The sequence below is a fragment of the Eptatretus burgeri genome, chromosome 6 (genome assembly GCF_056783735.1).
Source record: "Eptatretus burgeri isolate ZD-2024b chromosome 6, Ebu_testis_v1, whole genome shotgun sequence".
Taxonomy (NCBI): domain Eukaryota; kingdom Metazoa; phylum Chordata; class Myxini; order Myxiniformes; family Myxinidae; genus Eptatretus; species Eptatretus burgeri.
Genome location: NC_140966.1, coordinates 6,495,478 through 6,510,426, shown reverse-complemented (window position 1 = coordinate 6,510,426; position 14,949 = coordinate 6,495,478). Strand labels below are relative to the sequence as shown.

Sequence of the window (14,949 nt, the reverse complement as noted above, 5' to 3'; positions counted from 1 at the left end):
GCCAGATGGGCCCAATAGAGCCAATCTATGACAAGAGGTCATGTGGTTGAGTTATTGGCGTTCATGGTCAATTAGCGACCCACAGCATCATGAAGTTATTCGTGTGCAACGGCCTGTGATTCCGGAGAGTCTGGTGGGAACCCGAGGTAGCTTCCCCCTTGTGGTCTTCTCTCCCCCATCCCCTGGTCTGCAACAATATGAAAAAAGAAAAACTCTCTATCGAGTGCAGCCTGTGTTTGCTGGTTGCATCATTGGTTGGGACACAGCTATGCCACTGATGCAGTGTCCCCCTTACCAGTACACTGGTACTCATTTTGCTGACCTCAGAAGGATGACAGGCTGAGTCAACCTCCTGGTATATTAATTCAGCGGCAAACGGGGCTTGAACTCAGGACCTGAGGATCCCAAGCCGCCACCCTAACCACTAAGTCAAAACCAGGCTGAGAAAGAAACGAGACAAATGAAAAATCAAATGCAGGTGAGCAACCCGAGGTGGGGAAGCACGACGCGTGCGTGCGTGCGTGCGTGTGTGCGTGCGTGCGTGCGTGCGTGCGTTCATATTATATAAATAATATCTGTGGTAAAACTGCATAATCTGCAAAGAACAACAGTTTGTCTGTCACCCAGACGATTGTTTCCGTGAATGCAAACCAATCAACCAGAAGGCACGTGATGTGATCGGCGGGTAATTCAAAATATGTGGAACATGACGAGTGCTCCAATGGACATAAAGTCCTGCAACAATTGATGTGTAAACGCTGAATGTGGTCATCATTGGTTAGATATTTATATGGTGTGCCATCCTGATGAGGGTAAATAATCCCAAAATCCAGATAGGCGGCTCTGTTTGATGTTAAACAGTGTTGACCATACAATCTCTGTATGTTTGACAGAGTCGCCGGGCTCAGACCTCCCCTGTTGGAGGGCCGCTTTTGGTGTCGGACTTTATGACTATTGGAGATTGGGGAAGCCCTCATCATGCTCCACACATTTTGATATATATATATATATATATATATATATATATATATATATATATATATATATATATATATATATATATATATATATATATATATATATATATATATATATATATATGACAGAATTTTTTTTTTTTCAAAATTTTATTCAATTTCATCATGAATGGAAACCTTCATGATCTGGCTAACTGCTGTAGAATCGGCATTTCTCCTGAACACTAGAAGGCACTTGAACAATCCTTCATTCTAATTTTACAAAAGTGCAAACTTCAGGGTATCTGAACAATAGTGTGTGCACAATCTTCTGAGGGTTCAAATCGTCAGAGAACCAAGAATATTCCAAGTGGTTTAGGATGGTTGAAGATATAGCTGTGCCGTAATTTCATCATTTAGAGCCACTGGTTTCCTTTAATTCATGGACTTTTCAAGCATTACTCTCCTTTATTCCTGATCAACACCCCCCCTCCCCCCCAAATACTGCCAACATTCCCCAAAATCTAGCAACACTGAATGCACCATAACACATCTTAAGTACAATATTTTATATATGAGGGAAAAAGCAAGTGTTCTCTTCGGTGCTTGGAAAAATACATCATCCACGAAGGTCGACAAATATTGGTTGAGAGATCCATATTTAATAGCAGACATTCTGCTGCCAATGGAAAGCATCAGTCACGCACTACAAAGCAGACGTCTGCTTTTGATAATGTTAAGCATGACTTTTACCATCTGCACTCCATCACTCAGGTTTTTGAGGCCGACAAGCAATCATTCGTATTTGTTGTTGAGTTAAAAGGCTGTTGTGTAAGTGTGTTGGTCTATTTTGTGCCTTTGTTATGATGTATTGAAGATCTTGTTTTGTTTTGATTTCATTTTGGCTGAATCTGTGTGCGATTCCAGTCCTTAAACACAAAAACATCATATTACAGTTTTTTTTTCTCCTCCTCCCTCATACCCTAACCTCATCCCCACCCCATCACTTTGCTTTGAACCTCACTACCATTTCATCTCTGCATGGGAGATTCTGATGTTGAAAATGAATAATGGATATATATATATATATATATATATATATATATATATATATATATATATATATATATATATATATATATATATATATATGTGTGTTCTACCTTTGTTGCATGACAACTCTTTTTGATCGTAATATAAACTTTCTTTAGCATCAGCTGGCCTGACCACTCATGGTTATGATGTCCAAATTGCTGGTGTAGGTTGCTTCACTTATGCTCGGATTTTTATTTATTTTTGAAGTGTTCACTGATTCATATCGTTATTTTGATGCAGACAGCCCCACTCCCCCCCGCTTTCTCCAAAGAAGCTTTGCTCTTGATCTTGTATGAAAGCAAAGAAAATGAGATTTAAAAAAAAACCAGTTGAGTCTGGGATTTTAAAAATTGAGCAATGAACAGTGACAAGCCAACCAAAGGTTTCTATGATGAAGAAAAAATGTAGATGTGATAAAAGCTGAGTGTGGCTTCCATATCAGACTCTGTGGCATAATGGTTCGAGCATCTGCTGAGTCTGGGAGGTCGGCGATTCAAACCCGTCCCCCATTCTGATACGATGCCAGCAGGAAGCATTACATTCCAGAGCACATCGCCTGTATGCTTCGGATATATGCCGGTTGTCATGTCTGCATTTTAGTTGTGGACGTTAAAGAATGCAAAACTGACTCAATCTGATGGCTTCTTCTTTTTGATCTTCTGCAGGCCATTCGAGACATCCTATTGGCGGGACACAGACAAGCTTTTGCCTGGATTGATGAATGGCATGGTAAGACTTGCAACCTTGGAGTATTTTGTTTATGGAGCCAGGAAGGTGTTAGCTATTGCCATGAGGCAAGTATGACTCGCAGTGCTCCCATGAATAGCAAATCATCCCCATAACTTATGGGCCTCGTTTCATATTTTGCTTGATTCCATATAGGCATTTGTTGTTTTTTTTTGTCAAGCCTGAATTTTCTCTCTTTACTTTAGCATCTTCAAAAGCGGCAGGGTGAGAGCAAACGTTCAAACACCCAAACCCTTTCATTCAAAACGCAAATGCTTACAACCGTTTTACTCTTTGTTTTTCTCTTGTGCAATTGAGTGGTCCACACGTCGAGTGTCGGAGCTATGGGCTGAAGCGGCTGGCTTGCCATTTGCTTCTTTTGTGCAATTGCTGCCTCTTGTATGCTAAGCAGCTGTTTTGGACACTGCTTGAATGAAGCAAAAGACTCGCATGAATGTTTGTTTAATGAGCACACTGGAACAATGTGTGACCCCAAAAAACATCCACTCGGGGACACTTTGAGAGAGAAGAGAGAACGTTTCTCTGAAAGAAGCAAGGAGAGAGGTGGTGGGGGGGGGGGAAGAAAAGCAAAAGGAGCATTGATTATATTAATGTGGGTGTTTATAGAAAACCCAAGAGGGTAATATTGGTGAGGGGGGGGCGGATGCAAACAAATCTGTTACCCCAACCTCTTTTTTGATGACCGGACAAACGACGTATTAACTGGGGGAAGGATTTAGTCTCTTTTGGTAACTGGCCAAAGGGCCGACAAAATGTCGACCATGTCAAGAATAACCAAACCTTCTGACATCTTTGATTTTTGTTCCTTTCACATATATATATATATATATATATATATATATATATATATATATATATATATATATATATATATATATATATATATATATATATATATATATATATATTTTTTCACTATAATTTGTGTTTTTTTTTTTCCATTTTCCACCTTTATTGCTGATTTACTCAGTTTCTCTTTCTTATCTTTCTGTCTTAGGAGAAGAAAATTCATGCCAAAAACTAAATAAATAATTATTAGCCTCACTTGGCTGTGCCTGGATGGGTTTGAGGGTAGAGTAAGGCCTAAGTCACATTTGCCATGGCGGCCGTGGGGTCTCCAAAATCTACGGCCACTAGCAATTATACGGCGGCCGCAGTATTTCCACGGTCACACAATGTAGCAGTCACATCCGTTTTTTTATTTTTCGGAGAGCCGCACGGCGTATTTAGAAATAGTGGTGACCGAAAACGTGGGGTTGCCATATGGTCTTTGATTTGATGTCGCACGGTGACCTGAAGGGGGCCCTGCGGTGGCCATAGAATTTTCAAGGCAGACGCAAGGTAGCCTCAAGGTGCCCGCAAGGCGACCGCAGGGGGGCCCTAAGGCGAACGTGTGGCCAGACGGACGGTAACGAGTGGGTTCATTTTTAATTTTTTACCAGTTTTTTTTTTTCGGCATGTCAAATTGCTACGGCGAACGTAGAAATGAAAAAAGTTATAATTCCACGGCGACCCCTATGGCCTGTAAAAGATAGCCAAACGGCGCAGGGCCACCCTGAGACCACCTCAGAAACTCTGCGGTCGCCGCACGTTTCTGTCAATTCAGAGGGCGTACGGCCGCCGTATCCTAGCCGTAGAGCAAATGTGACTTAGGCCTTACAGCTGGAACTCAGATCCTATCCACGTTCGATCTGATGACTGTCTTTGCTCTGCTTATTTGGGTTTCCTCTGACTCCAATGCAGTATTTGGTCTTTCCATTGATCAACATTTGTCTGAGAAAATTAAAATTTCCAAACCATTTTAACACTCGATATTAAACAATTGCTTTGAATATAAGTTTTTCATACAGGTATTTAATAACCAAACTTGTGTAGTTTTTTTTGTTTGTTTGTTTTTTATCCCCCACCGCATGGCGGAAGGGGGATATTGTTGTCACCCAGGTCGTCCGGCTGTCCGTCCGTCCGTCAACATTTATAGCTGTGAGTGCGATAACTCATAGACTGTTCGCCATATCGATTTGAAATTTGGGTCACACATGTACCACCTGAAAAGGAAGAAACCTATTGATTTAGTGCGTGGCCGGATCCAAGACAGCCGACTGGGGCGGCCATCTTGACAAAAATGTTTTTTGTAATAAATGGAAAACCGCTTATCTGATTTCAATTATTTTTGGTTACTACGTTCCTCACCCCTGGGGAACTTTTTCGAGATGATGACCAAATGGTGTCTTGTTTCCAATTCACCTCCCTCATTATCTGGAATATGTATGACCTTTTTCATTCAATGGCGGGGGATTCCCCATCTCTGATGGTATATTTAATACAATGTCGGGGCTCGTGGAAGAGCAAGAACAAAGAACGGATCGGGACTCAACAGAAAGAGGGGGAAAACACTACCAGCAGGACCGAGGGACATAGGTAAGAATGAGGAGTTGAGGAGGATGCAGAGGATGGACAAGATTGATACAGAAGGAAACTCTCTTAGGAAATAAGACCTGGAAATTTGGAAGGACATTGGTTTGGATTGGGAAGGGATTAACTGGTGTCGAGAACATCACGGTTTTGGGTGGGGGATGATCTGAGATGGTGTTGAACATCTGTCTTAAATACTTGTAGGAGAGAATGAGATTGAATAGAATGTTGAAGTTAGTTCCGCAGGCAGGAAAAAAAAAACAGGAGGAATGAATGAGTGGAGGTGAGCAATGATTCTGGGTTTTGGAAGGTTCACCAGAAGGGGATTGATGGTGGACCATTTTCTCCCTGCAGAAACCTGTGGGTTGGGGGGGGGGACAAAGCATGAAAAGGGAAGAGGATGCAAGACCAGAAAGGATGTGGAAGAAGACAGAGAGACTACCGACCTGTCTGCGATGAGACGGTCATCGGCCCAAAGACTCAACTTTATTACAAGAGATTCCAATGATCTTGAAGGCCTTGGTTGCCACGGCATCACGCTGATAAGGGCAGGGGCGCCAGCCCAGAGGGAAGAGGAGTACTTTATCAAGTTGTGGGTGGATGAGAGTTCAAGTGTGCCAAGGAAGGACTGCACGATGGAGGATGCCAAGTCGGCAGCTGACTTTCGAGGCCAACTGTGAAATGTGGTTATTGCCCAAGAAAGATCATGTCTGATAGTGAGACTCGTGCTTGAGAGACTGAACTTCAAAAGGATTTGTAAGAAAGTAGATGGGAGGGTTTGCCACCAGGAAGGACGCAGGCATATTCCAAGTGTTTGACCAGCTTGTGATTTTATCGAGTACTGGAGAGAGGGAAGAGGCTGCTGCCTTGCTCACTGAAGGTTGCGGAACGTCACAACAGAGGGTGGAGTCATCAGCAAATGGGTAATTAAAGAAGATTTTCCAAAGAGTTAGAGAGATTGTTGATTAAGATTAGGTATATGATGTGGCCTAGAACACTGCCTTTGGGCACTCCACCCTTAACATGGAAAGGAGATTAAAAGATTTTGAGAGCCATATGTTGGTTACAAGAGTAGAGGAAGTCAATAACCTAAGAGTGGAATAGGCCTTGGATTCCATAGGCCGAGAGTTTGTGGGGCAAGGTTGCCAGACTGTATCAAATGCTCGATGTGTCGAGAGAGAAGGCCCTGATTTCACGTGTGACATTGATGGCTTCTATCCATTGTTGGGAGAGTAGAAGCAACGTGACCAAGGTGGTGACCTGAGATGTAAATTGGGGATCGGAGATGAAGTTAATGGAGAAAAGGAAGGATTTAATTTCAACTGCGATGATTGATTCCATGACCTTGTTGATGGTTGGAAGTATGTTAATAGGTCTGTCACTAAAGGTAATGGTTTTTGTATTTTTTTTTTAATGTAATGTGGTGTTTGCTGACTTCCGAGCAGATGGAAGATGATCCAGGGCAAATGATCAGGTGAAGAGGGCAGAAACAGGATCTGCATGAACAGCAGAGCAGGTTTTAGGTCACATGAGCTGATGCTGTCTGGTCCATTTGTAGAATCAGAGTTGAGGGTTGCCAGAAACTTCTCCGCCTTCTCAGGTGCAAAATACAGAGTCTAGGAACAGTTGGATGTGACCGAGTAGGGTTGGTACAAAGTGAGGGGGTCAGGGACACTAGATTTGGAAGCAAACTTAGAATGGAGGCATTTGGCCTTCTCTCGAGTGGAGTCTGAGGTGGTTGTATTTGAAGCGAGGGAAGGGATTGAGGGGGAGCATACTTCCGACAGAATTATCAAGGTGTCATCAGGTATTGGATTACGGAGACGAGTTTGAAAGCTCAATCTTCTGCCTCTCGTGCGAGTGGACACACTTCTTGTGGGCTTTGTGGAATTATCTAATGCCTTTGGTTTGATTTGCCTTCCAGGAACAGAAGGCAAGTTGTTTCGAAGCAACAGCCTCACCAAAGGTGGGAAGAAGGCTCGGATAACTGAAGTCAAGATGGGATGGATCTGTGCATAAGTGAGAGCAGGTTTCTCTGGAAGAATTCCCCGGTTGAATTGATATCGGGGGGGGGGGTGGGGGGGGCAGTGGTTATTGGTGACAAGACCGGCCCTGAAGTTAGATTGCTGCTTGCAATCCCTGTCGGTCTGCTTGAGTGAACTGCCAGACTCGCCGGTGCTAAGGCGGTGGCTGCGAATAGCCAGAGATGTTGACGCTCACAAGCAAGATCAGGTGAACCAATTTGAGCAGAGGAAGAGTGGGAGACATTTGTGTCATCACAAAGTCCAGAAGGGAGGATTTTTTTTTTTTTAATTGGGAGTAATCCGTCAAAGTTCACAGTTTGAGTCAGTCCCACGGAGTCACATTAGTCCTTTGCTGTGGTGCCATAGTTGATGAGTGCTACCAACATCCAGCCAGTTGGGATGGTGACCATTGAAGTCACCACATACGAGGAAGAGAGTTGAACTGAGTGGTTAAAAGTTGGTCATGTTGGCTGAGAAATGTAGATGGAGTCCTCACTGTTTGGGTGGTAGTCTAACAAACAGACAAACAATAGGTGGGGGTGGAGGGGTAATCACACAGCCAAAGGTTCTCCTGAGGGTTGGGAGGTGTAAGATCAGTACATGGTCGGTGAGAAATTTAGTTATTGATGTAAAGTGCAACTTTGCCGCTGGGGTGGGATTCAGGCCTGCCAAAACTGAGGGGTGAGAGGGGGGAGACGGAGGATGTTGAAAGAGGGGAAAACATGGAAGAGTGTGGAGCTGGAAAGATGCAGTTTTTTAACCTCTGCCATCGAAGATTGGAGGTTACTTTTTTCACCCCTTTCTGTTTGTTTGTTTGTTTGTTTGTTTGTTTGTGAACAGTATTACGGAAAAACTCCTCGACAGATTTCGACGAAACTTATTGGGGGGATTAGGTATGGTCCAAGGATCATGCCATTAGATTTTGGACTTGGTCCAAAGTCTAATATGGCTACTATGGTGGCCATTTTGAAAAAATATTTCAATTTTTTTTTTTGCATTTCTACATGTTTCAAGTGATTTCCAACCCGCCCCCCCCCCAAAAATGGTCAGAGAAAAAAAAAATTTGCAACTTTTTTTTCAACAAAATTTGGATTATTATTTTTTTTTTTTTGCATTTCTACATATTATAATTGATTTCCAACAAAAAACATGCCAAAATTATAATTGCGGCTGATTTTGGAACTTCAGGTGGATATACCCATGTAAAATCAATTTCTGTCTCAAGGAATCTAGTTATGATGAATGACTTGAGTATGTAAAAGGGAAAGTTGCAAACTATAACTATGTGAGCACTGTTGATGTCAAATTGAATGAATAGGATATCAGGTTCACTTGAGTGACCTAGCAGTATTGGTGGCGGAGGTTTTGCACTCTACCGAGTACTCCCCCTCTAGTTATAATATGTAATGGTTGGGTACTGGCACCGATGAAGGATGTGAAGGGGATTTGATTATCGTACGCAGCCAACTTTTGCAACCTGGCCACATAGAGACAAACACCATGGGATGGGTTGAAATAATTTTTTGAAGGCACGGAGAAAGGTGGTGCTGTAGTACGGGAGGAGGTTGACGGACCAAGTGCTTAGATAAGATATAGGTTTGGAAAATAATCTTTATTAAGAACAACAACATATGGGGTAATCCTGATAGAGAAATAAGGAAAGTGAAGCATTTTAAAATTCTTTTAAAAGGAAGAACTTCATTCAATGAATATTTAGTTTGGAGATATTGAGAAAAGGGAGAGATAAAAAATGAAGTGTACAGGAAATATAGGCAGAAGGAAATCCAGGCAGATAGGGATTGTTTTGGAGTGAAAAATAAAGGGGTTTTTTTTTTCAGGAGGAGGAGGAGGGAGGGGTGGGGGGGTGTGGGAAAGAATAATGGTGAGCAGGTAGAAAGGACAACACTTGGAGAAAGAAGAAGCAGAAAGATGGACATGGCAGGAAAACAGACAAAATTTGCATGGCTGCTATCTGCGGAATAGGCCTTGAGCAACATGAAAACAAATTTGACAATATCATAAACCCTTAGATATTGTGTAGGGTAATCCGTGGTATTCAAACGTGCAAAAGTTAAAACCAAATTCCTATTGTAATTAGAGGTGAGGTTCCTGATCTTCGAGAAAATGCAGGATAGAGGAAGGTCGGTGGCAGCCAAAAATAAACACTACAATTGAAACTAAAGCGAAGTGTATGGCGTGCCATCGCAAATCCCCACGCTTCCCACCTCGTGCAAAGTTGAAAGATGGCAAAAGTTCCACCAGGAATGACCCAATATCAAATTTTGATTAAATTTGTTTTTTTTCTTCCCATGTTGACCTTGCTCCAGGGGGTGGAACCAACAATGATACTGCTCTGGCACATTCTTGCCATGTGGTTATCAAAACTACCAAGTTTGGTGAATTCATGCACAACCGTTTACGAGATGATAGCGTGACAAAGACCAGATTGCAATATTCCCCCCCCCCGTTTATTTTTGGGTTTTTTTCCAAAAGTGTAGAGATGATAAATGTGTAAAATAAGTATAAATCGGCTTTGTGATAAAGTGATGGTCTCCTGCTGCATTAAAGCACAGATTAAACGTTCAGAAGTGATTGAACTTGCTCGCTCACCCCCACCATTCATCCCCCATTTATCTGTTAAATCGTTTTCCTTTGTAATAGATCTGTCTCTTTATTTTGTAAACCAGCAAATAAATCAAATTTAAAGGAATCTCTTCTCTATAGTTTCACACTTTGGCACCATTCCTTTATTAACAGCGCCCGAGAAACAACAAAAGGCTCGTGGTCCGAGACAACTCATCGCAGCTCAGCTCAAAAACCACGATTGGCCAAATTAAGCACCGCGCATTAATTTGATGAACAGATTCATAGATTTGGATATTCAGACTTGTAATTTCTTGTGCTCTGGCCAGAATGCTTCTCATATTGGAGTTTAAATATTAGGAGATTGCCAAAAATCTGGGCGTCAGAGCAATACTCTGCTGCAATTGTCCATGTTGCTAATGAGTGACTTGAAATTTCCCTCAAACCCCAAGGCTTCCAGCTCAAGTCTTCATCGGATAAAACTTGTTTTCTTATCTTCTCGCTGCCCCCATCCACATTTTCACGCTTACCAGAAACTCCATTTGCATCAGGAAAAGGGCAGTTTGTGCGTGCGTTCTTGAAATTTAAAAATTTGATATGTTGTCGTTTTTTTTAATTTATAGAAGAAGAAAAAAAAAACAAGATCTGTCATTTACTGGAGTGGGATTGCAAGATTTCCATTGACCATGCTGTACAGGATCGGTTCTTCATTAATATTACTATTCTTATGACCTTATCTGGAATTGGAATTCTCGAAGGTATTATCATCATGCACCGTCCGTCCGTCTCCTATTTCGACTTCTCCGGCCAAACTGCTGGGTCGATCCGGCTGAAATTTGGCAGCAACGTTCCGCTCCTGACTGGTTTCGGGAATTGCAAAGTTCGTTCTGGTCACATGACTTTTTAAGCAGGTCAAAATGGTGGAGTTAGTACATTCCTTCAAAAATTGTATTCTCCAGAAACACCAGTCGGAATACTACCAAATTTGGGTTTCAACGTTAGGCCAGGGTAAGGGATTGTTAAATTGTGGAGGTCATGCCGATCACACGACCGGAAGCGTGTTAGAATGGTTAACAGAGTTAATTTTTGGGAACATCGTGTAAATCATCTTCTCCAGACCCACCGGTCAGAATGCTACCAAATTTTCATTACAACATTAGGCCAGGGCTCAGATAAGCTACATGTCCAGTGGTCCGATTATTTTTAGTTATAAAAAAAATTTTTCTACTACGCTGATGCGGTATGCCATGTATTAGATCTGATATTTGACAGTGCACCCAAGTTCTGAATGTTTGTTGTGAATTATTATTTTTAATGGTTTCCTACATGTTCTGGTGGTAATGATCCCCAACAGCTGTTTACTGATTGACTCGATTTGACCGAAAAAGACCGAGTGAAGCTGAACTGATGCAGATGAATGTTTACCCCAGAAGTAGCAGCAGAAGCTTGGATTGCAAACTGCTTTTAAATCCCCTCAGCTGTCGATGCATTCATTACCTCATGGCAAAAAAATACCGCACATCCTTGACAGCAGTAAATTACCAAAGATCTAAGTTGCAGAAATCTGACATTCAAGGAAGTCATCGTATTCCTTTCTTTGGTTTCTTTTTCATCTATTTTCCTCACTTGTTTGTATCTAGTTTTTCAATGATGTATTCATTTTGGTTTCGAACCATTTTTTGAAATACATTCCTGAATGCCAGAGGTGTATTTAGGCCGCATTTATTTTGGTGGTAGTAGTAGTAGTAGTAGTAGTAGTCGTCTGTTACTCCGACAGGGTCTGGCAGCACCTACCTCTGAGCTGTCTAGCCTTGGTTGTGATTCATGACTGATTATAAATGGTTGCATTGGTGCTTTGCATGCAGGGTGTTGGTTTCATCCACAATGGACAGGGAGCTGGGTTTTCTGCCTTCTCTTATTAGTTGATGGATGTTAAAGACCCCACACTATCCTCCACAAAGAGTATGTGATTTATCGCCAGCATTTTGCTGAAATTCCAAATTCCCACCTGGCTTGGGAAGCAACTGGTCTCATCATCTTTGAGATTCCTTGACACCATATTGAGGATTATAGCTAGTAGTTCTGCGACCAGCGATCCCCCTACTGGCAAGGAAGTCTTGTAATTCCTTGCTCATGAAGGAGGGTCCCCGGTCCGAATGAATGTAAGCCGGCATTCCGAAAATAGCGAACAGCTGACAGAGGCACTTGATAACCGTGGAAGTGGTCATGTCGGCACAAGGAAATACAAAAGGAAACCGTGAATATTCATCCACAACGTTAAGAAAATACTGATTCTTATCTGTACTCGGAAGAGGCCCCTTGAAATCTATATTGAGACGCTCAAATGGCTGAGTAGCTTTCATGAGTCGAGTCTTATCTGGTTGGTGAAACTTGGGCTTGCATTCTGCGCATATTCTACAAGATCCAACAACCTGCCGGACATCCTCCACAGAGTATGGCATATTCTTAGATTTCACAAAATGGTGTAAGCGGGTAACCCCTGGGTGGCACAAGGCTTCGTGGAGGTTAAACAGTGAATGTCGATCGTGGCATGCCATCCCACAATAAGACCTGGAGAATGTATCAGAGGGAATGTTTTCTCGACCAGGACGATACACAATGTCAAAATCGTAGCAAGATAATTCTATCCTCCAACGCATGAACTCGTCATTCTTTATCTTATTTTTATGCTGCTTATCAAATGTATAGCTCACTGATCGTTGATCTGTCTTTATAGTAAAATGTCTGCCTGTCAAATACTGTTTCAATAATAGCCTAGGCCTCCTTCTCAATAGAAGCATGACGACATTCGGGTCCCTGAAGGGTTCGGGAAAAGAAGGCTACCGGACGTCCTGCCTGGGTGAGGACTGCAGCAATTGCTACATCTGAAGCATCGGTCTCAACTTCGAAGGGTATGGATTCGTCAATCGCCCTCACCACTGAACCTTCAATGTCTTGCTTAAGAAGATGGAAAGCCGCTTCTGCTTCCCTTGTCATGGGAAATGTAGTAGTGGCACACAGTGGGCGGATCTTGCTTGAGTTGTCATATATCCACTGTGAATAATAGGCAAAGAAGCCAAGGATGCGTCGGAGCGATTTCATGTCCCGAGGAACAGGCAAATCCTGTAAGGGTCGGAGTCGTTCAGGATCCGGGCGCATTTCCCCTCCTTCCACCACATAACCGAGAATACTGAGCCTGTTAGTTGAAAAATGCACTTGTCTTCATTGTAAGTTATATTCTTTCTCTTAGCAGCCTCAAGAAATTTCGTGAGATTGGCATCATGCTCTTCCTGAGTCATGCCGCAAATAGTAATGTTGTCTAAGTAAGCAAATGTTCCAACCAGTTCTTCTTCTTGGATGAATGAATCCACGATACGTTGGAAGCAAGCCACTCCGTTGGTGACGCCAAAGGGAACCCGAGCAAACTGATAAAGGCGTCCACAGGCCTCAAACGCGGTGTATGGCTTATCTTCATTTCTGATGGGGATTTGATGATACGCACTACGGAGGTCAATCGTACTAAAAACACGGTATTGAGCAATCTTGTTAACAGTGTCATCTATACGAGGCAGAGGATACCCGTCAAGAAGTGTAAATTTGTTGATAGTTTCTGAATAGTCCACGGCTAAGCGTTTCTTGTGACTTTCGTTCTTAACGACAACAACCTGTGCACGCCAAGAGGAGTTACTGGGCTCTATAATACCTTCCTTCAACATCCTCTGAATTTCCTTTTCAATGAATTTACGATCATCGGGAGAGTACCGGCGTGATCGAGCAGTAACAGGATAACAATCAGCTGTCAAGTTGGCAAACAGTTCTGGAGGGTCAACACACAGTGTACTGAGTCCACAGATAACAAGAGGAGGCAAACTAACTCCATATGTCAGTGTAACACTATCATGCAGTCCCTGAAAATCCTGGCCCAAAACTATATCTGAACACAGCTGAGGGAGTATGGACAGACGCACATCTTGGTAGCACCGACCGTTTACTTTGATATTGACTCGACAGAACCCTGATGTCTGAGCGGTGAAGGAAGTGGATGCCATGGAAACATTGCCTCGGGTGTGATGTACACTTAAGGAATGGCACTTAACGAGGTCGGGATGGATAAAACTTTCTGAACTACCACTATCAATAAGGCCATCCAATTCCACTCCATTGAGCGTGACCCTCACAACCGCCTTTGATAACACCCCTGGGGCAGCGGCAGAAGACACAGCCGCTAGCGTTACCTGATCAGAGGAAGTTGCACAAGCACCAGTAGCTACTGATGAAGTACTACGGCACACCTTAGCAAAATGACACACAGCCTCTCGTGCCGGACATTTTACACGTGGGTGTTTTAAAAAACCACAAAAGAAACATTTAACACCCGTAGCAGCCATTACAGTTTTGGGTTCCACTTCACCGGTATTCTGATCGGATGAGGCAGCACCCAATGAACGGGAGGGTTGAATAACAATAAGATTCTGAATTTCTTTGGGCTGAATCTAGAGATCTAGGCTGATCAAACATGGTAGCTAAATCTAAAGTCTTATTCTCTGATAAACGTTGTCTGATCAGTGGTGACTGCAGGCCGCTAATGAAGGCATCCCTGATGGATTCTTCGCAATGTTGAGTTGCTGTTACAGCCCCAAAGTTACACTCTTTACTTAACGTTTTCAGAGTCAGAAGGTATTCATCTAAGGACTCTCCGACCTGCTGGCGGCGAGTTGCAAGACGATGGCGTGTAAACACTTCATTAGTGGGCTTTACGTACTGTGACTGTAAAGTACGGATAGCCTCATCATAAACGGTACACTCTGATATAGTTTCGTACAGTCTTGGTGAGACAAAATTTGTAAGCAGACTCATCTTATCCAGATTATCCTGTGGTAGAGCTCCCAGGAAGTTTTCGAACGTCTTCAACCAGTGTTTCCATTGTTGTGCCGCCGTGGGTGAACTGGGATCCGTATCCAGCCTCTCTGGTCTCAGCAAACGCTCCATTCCAGTGTAGGCCTGGCGCTCTTCTGGTCCAATCCAACCGGGTAAGTTTTGTGAGAATAAATTATTGTTGTAGTAATCAACAATAGACCTTTTCGATCGGCTTTATTCTCACAAAACCCATACGCATATCTACAACAACATAA

General features: G+C 42.7%; 1 protein-coding gene across 1 annotated transcript in view; it reads left to right on the top strand.

Annotated features, from left to right (window-relative positions):
* LOC147024185 (cytoplasmic phosphatidylinositol transfer protein 1-like) overlaps positions 1–14,949 on the top strand; it is a 202,391-nt gene that overhangs the window by 104,017 nt on the left and 83,425 nt on the right. Inside the window, exon 8 of the mRNA XM_085883853.1 lies at positions 2,717–2,780. Within this exon, the coding sequence (XP_085739979.1) occupies positions 2,717–2,780 (64 nt within the window). The remainder of the gene's footprint in view (positions 1–2,716; positions 2,781–14,949) is intronic.